The 6,864-nt window shown below is 37.5% G+C and overlaps 1 protein-coding gene across 1 annotated transcript; it reads right to left on the bottom strand.

The window, feature by feature from the left end:
• Positions 1-4,816: 4,816 nt before the first annotated feature.
• LOC102852172 (olfactory receptor 4F3/4F16/4F29-like) lies at positions 4,817-5,773 on the bottom strand. The gene has a single exon (XM_006883240.1). It carries the CDS (start codon positions 5,771-5,773, stop codon positions 4,817-4,819), a length of 957 nt encoding a protein of 318 aa, XP_006883302.1.
• Between the last annotated feature and the right edge of the window lie 1,091 nt (positions 5,774-6,864).

Genomic DNA, 6,864 nt, shown 5'->3' with positions numbered 1-6,864 from the left:
ATTGGATCGCAGCATAGTTTTTTACCACTTGGCCAACAGAGCTCCCTCTCTTACACACTAGGAAGCTCATATCAAATAGTTGCTATAAAGATATTGGAAAGCACACCACAACAAGCTAAAGGTAAATAATCCAATAGAAAAATGGGCACAGGATATGAACAGGCACTTCACCAAAGATGACATTCAGATGGCTAACAAGCACATGAAGAAATGTTCAAAATCCCTAGCTCTAAGAGAGATGCAAATTAAAATAACTATGAGATATCTCACCCCAGTCAAAATAGCAAAATTTAACAGAACAGCAAGCAACAAATGCTGGCGAGATTGTGGAGAAATTGGAACACTTATTCACTGTTGGTGGGAGTGTAAAATGCTGCAACCATTGTGGAAGGAGGTATGGCACTTTCTCAAAAAGTTGCAAATAGAGATACCATTTGACCCAGCAAGTCTACTACTTTGAATATACCCCAAAGAGACCATAACTGACATCCAAGCAGATATATGCACACCCATGTTTATTGTGGCTTTGTTCACAATAGCAAGGAGTTGGAAACAATCTAAGTTCCCATCAACAAATGAATGGATAGAAAAGCTGTGGTATATTCACACAATGGAATACTATGCTGCATTGAAAAATAAGGAACTCGTGCAATATTATTCAAAATGGATGACTCTGGAGGACATCATGCTGAATGAAGTATCCCAGTCACGAAAGGACAAATACTGCATGGTGCCACTGTTGTAAAACAGGACTGACCTTGGGGTTGGGGAGAGACTGAGAAAGACAGGTTCAATAATATATACTGCACTGAAAACAGATGAGGGAGAAAACTATTTAAAAGGGATATGTGATTAGGTATTTTTGTCCTGACATAAGTCTAGAGTGAAGGCTACATGGTAGAGTGGACCTAGGGGAGTGTTTGTAAAACAATAAAAGAATTTTTCTTTTACTGTTCCAAGAGGGTAGTGTTCTATGGAGGAGGGTTGAGACGGGAGAAATGTGCAACAATGAATGAATGGAAATTCAAAGGCTCTGTAAATTTTTACTGAAATTAATAATAAATTTAAATTTTAAAAAAATTTAAGCTAAAGTAAAGAAGGCAATTGATTTATACCTGCTCATGCTAATAACACTATATCATGGCATGGAGGAGGAATAGTGGAACTGTATCCACATTTACAATATTCTTCTTACCAAAACCATTTATGGAAAATAAGAACTGCATTGGAAATGATCATATTGATAATATTTTAGTCTTAAGTTTAAAAGATTATAATGTTCAAAATTATTTGTTACATATTAGTTTAAATTTTTCCCTCTTTTAACAACTGGGATCTAGAGGGAAGAAAAAAGACCAGAGAATAGCCCAAATTATTGGGGCAGCAATTGCTGCCAGTTTAGGGCCTGTGTCAGGAAAAGGAAGTCTTACTCATAAACAATGCCACCCAAAGGTATTAAGGAGGTCAGAATTGCTTCCACTGTGGAAAGCTGGGCCACTTCAATAGACAGTGTCACAGAAGAGAGCCACAGGTAGGCAAGGGAGTAGAAAGGAAGCTCCCACTCACTTGCTTTAAGCGTGGATCTGAAGGACACATGGCCAAGGGCAGCCCACATCAGGTCCTCATGGCTGACAGGATTTACAGGCCCCAGCTCTCAGCTGGAAACAAGGGAGGATGCTTCAATGATTTAGATCCTTCCACAAGAGCTGTGGGTGAGCATTAACATTACTGGTATGTATTTTCATTTTCTCCTAGACACAAGAGCTTATTACTTGGTCCTAAAAGCCTTCTGAGGTCCCAACTCTTCTCACTATTTCTTAGTTGTTGGAATTGACGGAAAACCTCATAAGCACTTCCTAACTTCACCTCTGCCTTGCATGCGGACTTCTAAGCTGTAAAACAACCCAGTGGTGGATGGAATTTGGTCCAGGACTTAAGAACAATATATGACATAGTTGAGCCTCTACATCTTCTGGTTCCTAACCTTTACCCTATATAGACAAAGTGCTAGTCAATAAGCCTTTTATTTTAAGAACTACCTTCCCTCTGTAACTTGATTTGTACCACTGTTAGTACCTTTACTTAGAATATTACTGCTTTTAATTTTTAACTCATGTACTTTTAACTTGTTAGTTAAATTTGTGTCTTCTAGGCTACAACACTTCCATGATTCATCTTCAAGGTTATGAACATGTATGGCTAAGCACAACTGATAACAGTGCATCTAAATTCCAAAATCAATCTCCACAGTAGTCTACATGTTTCCTATTGCCAAAGGGGCCCTTTAGAGTAGTGAGAGAAGATCTTCACCCTGAAACCTACAGCGTCCCTTTTCAGCAGAAAGTAGCTAAGAGAATACACCATCCCCTTTTCCTTATGAATCATGGTGAAATCTTTCACAGGGAGGAGTGATAGGGAATGGCAAAGGACACACTGACAAAGGAGATTAATCAGAGCTGGTTTTGACAAGCACTGTGGCAATGGGACAATTAAATAACTTTCAAGGGGGGAAAAAAATAGAGAGGAACGACCTGGGAGGGGTGTAGAGAAAATAGTGCAATAATGAATGAATAGAAATCCAAAATCTCTGTAAATGTTCATTAAAATTAATAAAATAAAATTTTTAAAAAATCATAAAAAAGATATTGAAAAGCATAAGATAAGTGAACTGTCACATGAGCTAAATTATGACATAAAATAAGGACCCTTTAAGTTATTTCTTTTGTTGCTGAGTACCATCAAGTCCAAACCACCCATAGCTGACCCTCTGATGGGTTTTCAGAGACAGTTAATTGCTAGTTAATCACTCAAGAAGAAATGGCTCATTCTTCTGTGGAGCATCTGATGGAGTCAAACCATGTGCTTTGGGATTGCAGGACAGCTTCTTACCACTAGGTCACCAGAGCTCCACAGCTTCTTATATTCCTGTTGTTAGGTTCAGTTAAGTATATTTCAAATCATGGTGTACCACAGGCTGAAAATGTGTCCAACCCTATGTCACACTCATATTCTCCACTGTGCTTAAATCTATCATTGCAGTTATCTGTCAGTCCATTTTTTGAGGGTCTTCCATTCCTTCACTAATCCTTCACTTTTACAAGCATGATGTCTTGGCTCTTCCTAGCAATCTGATCAAGGTATGTACAATAACAAGTACAAATCATAATAAATTGGTTAAAATGCATTATAAGGTTAAGATCGGTATGAAAAACAATGTATATACACTTTGTAAGTAAACCACTATAAAATAAAAATTTCATTTAAAAAAATGTTAAGAATACTTTATATCTTTAGATGAGATTTAGGCTTGGCTATTTTTTGTCAAAATTGGTATGAATTGTAATTTTAAAATCTCTCAACCTTTTCCCAAATCACTCACATATCAAACACCTCCCAAACTAAAAATTAGCTTACTATGACTGAAATCATACAAACGCAATTGAAATAGTCTTTTACCAGAAGAACACATGTAAATAAAGAAGGTGCTTTCGATAATCTAAGGGATAGAGGGAATAAGGAGCACTGGTGGTCAACTGGCAAGAACCTGTGCTGCAATTCCGAAGGCATGTGGTTCAAATCCACTAATTGTTCTGTGGGAGAAAGATGGAAAATCTCCTGTGTGAGGAGGGTAGAGGGTGAGCTATGAGTCAGTTCTGATTTGACGGTATACCACCACAACAAGAGAGGGAATCAACAGCCTATAATATAATGCAAACAGGAGCTAGGGAAAATTTTGTGATAATCAGACTAAACAGCTTAAACAAGAGAATGGTCTTGCCCAAGGATCTTACTATTAACATTATGTTGCCTAGTACACACTGGGGAACTCTGGTGGCCTAATGGTAAGAGGCTATACTGTAATCCCAGTGGTACACAGTTCAAATCCACTAGCTTTTCTGCTGGAGGAGGAGAAGCAATCTCCTCCCATGAGATTTACAGCCTCTGAAAACCCACTGAAGGGCCAGCTATGAGTCAGTTCTGACTCAGCAGCAAGAGATAATAATATACACTAGCATAGGAAAAAAGTGGGCATTAACAAAACAGTAAATGTTTAAGTAATCTGGGTCATTCCTCTTGTTCTCATTCTCTGCTCATCAATGTTTCATAATAATGTCATTTTCCTGACATATTTCTATAGTAAAAGAATGAATTAGGACCATGTAGAAGAAGGTCAGAACACTTGACAGATATTTTATGACAAATTAATAAATTGGTAACTATACAAAAGATGTCAATTGTGTATGTTGTTGCTGATTGTTTTTGCTGATTGCCTTTGAGTCGAGCATGACTCATAGTGATCCTATGAACAAAAGGCCTGAAGCCCCTCTACCACTATCAACATTTATCAAAGCTCATAGAGTTTCCTGAGGCATGTTATTTAGGAAGTGGATGCCACTCCTGCTTCCAAAACCTGTCATAGTATGTTATTGTGTGTGTATATGTGTGTGTGTGTGTGTATATATACACACACATACACATTCATTCATGCATATTGTGTCAAGTTTAACCATATCAATTCAATATCCTTTTAAAAAAATCATTCTGTGTCATTGAAGAGATTGAGTTTTGAAATCTGGATCATGGTAAACGTACCAAAGTAAAGTCTCCTAATAAATAAAAATTAGGTCTCCTAGAAATAAGTTTTTCCTACCACTTGTTTCAGTTAACATTGACCATGCAACACAATTTCTCAGTTAATATTTTAAAGGAAGCATGTTGTTTTAATCTGGGACACACCAATATTAGTAATATACTTGACAACTCTTGCAATTAAAACAATATAAATTTGCTGATACTCCTAAATAATATGGGCACTTCATAATACTTTTGTCATTTGAGAAATACTTCTGTGAACAAGAAATTGACTGCACACTCTCCTTATTGCCATTTTCATCACTTTGTTCCTCAATGTATAGATGACTGGATTCAGAAAAGGAGTTAGAAGCACATCAAAAATGGCAAGAATTTTGTCTAGGTGTGATGTTGGGTAAGGCCAGGTATAAACAAAGATGCAAGGACCGAAGAACAAAACCACCACCATAATGTGAGTTGATAAAGTAGACAGAGCCTTGGATGAGGCACCTGAGGAATGTTTTCGAACTGTGATCAGGATGAAAATGTAGGAGATGATCAGTATGAAGAACGATCCCAGAGATATAAACCCACTGTTGGCCGTGACTATGAACTCTAATCTGTAGGTGTCTACACAAGCAAGTTTGATAAATCGAGGAAGGTCACAGTAAAAACTGTCCAACACATTGGGGCCACAAAATGGCAATTTTAGAACAAAAATTAATTGAATCATGGAGTGGATCAAACCAATTAGCCATGAGGCAGCAAGGAGCAAAATACACATTTTTTGGCTCATAATAGTTAGGTAGTGGAGAGGCTTACAGATGGCTACATATCTGTCAAAGGCCATGGCTATGAGCAACACCATTTCTGCACCACCAATAACATGAATGAAGAAGATCTGAGCAATGCAGCCTCCAAAGGAGATGACTTTACGTTTCCTGAAAAGGTCATAAATCATCTTGGGTGAAATGACAGAAGAAACACTCAGGTCAATAAAAGAAAGATTAGCCAAAAGAAAGTACATAGGGGCATTTAACTGAGAGTCAGATATCACTGTAAGGACAATGAGAGAGTTTCCCATCACATTTGCCGCATAAAACATGGAGGAGAACACAAAGAGGACAAGTTGGATCTCCCAGGAATTGGAAAGTCCCAAGAACACAAACTCTGACACCACTGTGTGATTTGTTCCATCCATTGATTTATCATCTAGAGTGCTCTAAAGTTATCAGGTGGAAAAAAATATAAAAATAGCATTAATGTGCTTGGACTGAATATTCACATTGGATATTCACATTGTGAAAACTTTATTCCCCACCTTTACTCCCCCCGTTTCTCAAGATCATGTAATCAGTGTAAAAATGTTTTACCTGTAGTTACCAAAAATAATTGCACCACTTCCACATGGAATATCCCTTTCATCATGAACATCTGAAGTGATCATCCATCTGTTAATGAGAGAATGGAACAAACATGAAAGCAAAATAAATGTCCATGACAAGGAAAGGAAGTGGCCAAGAGCGTAATGCAATGCAGAATAGAGAGAAGAGATAGAGATGACTTCATCTTTTAAAACTTGCAGGTGCGTTTATGAATTAAGTAAATATTTTCAGCCTTTCTAGTTGTCTTTCCTCTTAGCCACATTTCATCTCAAGTATGTGTCTCTTGAGACCATTCTGTGCTATAATTATGGTTGGTCACTGACTTCAATTATGATAGCAATTCATTCAAAACACACTTAATATAGGTGAGTACAATAGAACCTTTAGTGGTATATAAAGGTCACTCAAAGTATGTGTGATAAGATGTAGACAAATCTTGACAAGGAATTGACAATAAACAATACTGTAGAGTGAAAACCAACTCATACCTGACCCTCCAGGTTTCCAAAGGTAACAAATCAAAATGGAGGAGATCTATCATTCTTCCATAAAGCTGCTGGTGAGTTTGAACCATGAACCTTTAGGTTGGCAGCACAATTCTTACTACCAAACTATCAAACATCAGGAGTTCCCTTGGAAATAAATACATATAACATTAACCTCATATTCTTAATTTATAGCCATTGACCCATTCCTGTTTCTATACCTCCCTAGGTGATGTTATTTTTGTCGTAAAATCAACTACAACTCATAGTAACTCTGTGAGCAACAGCTATGAACCCTGCGCTTACTGAGCCAATCACACGGTCTCCAATATGGCTGCCACCATTACAACACTTACAATGTTAATCTATCTTATACAGGGTCTTCCTTTCCTGTGCTGTCTTCTCCATGCTCCCAAGTATGA

The sequence above is a fragment of the Elephantulus edwardii genome, unplaced genomic scaffold (assembly GCF_000299155.1).
Source record: "Elephantulus edwardii isolate Elephantulus edwardi_28Jun2011 unplaced genomic scaffold, EleEdw1.0 scaffold00026, whole genome shotgun sequence".
Classification (NCBI taxonomy): domain Eukaryota; kingdom Metazoa; phylum Chordata; class Mammalia; order Macroscelidea; family Macroscelididae; genus Elephantulus; species Elephantulus edwardii.
The sequence above is the reverse complement of the archived record's forward strand: the minus strand, read 5'-3'. Positions and strand labels throughout refer to the sequence as shown.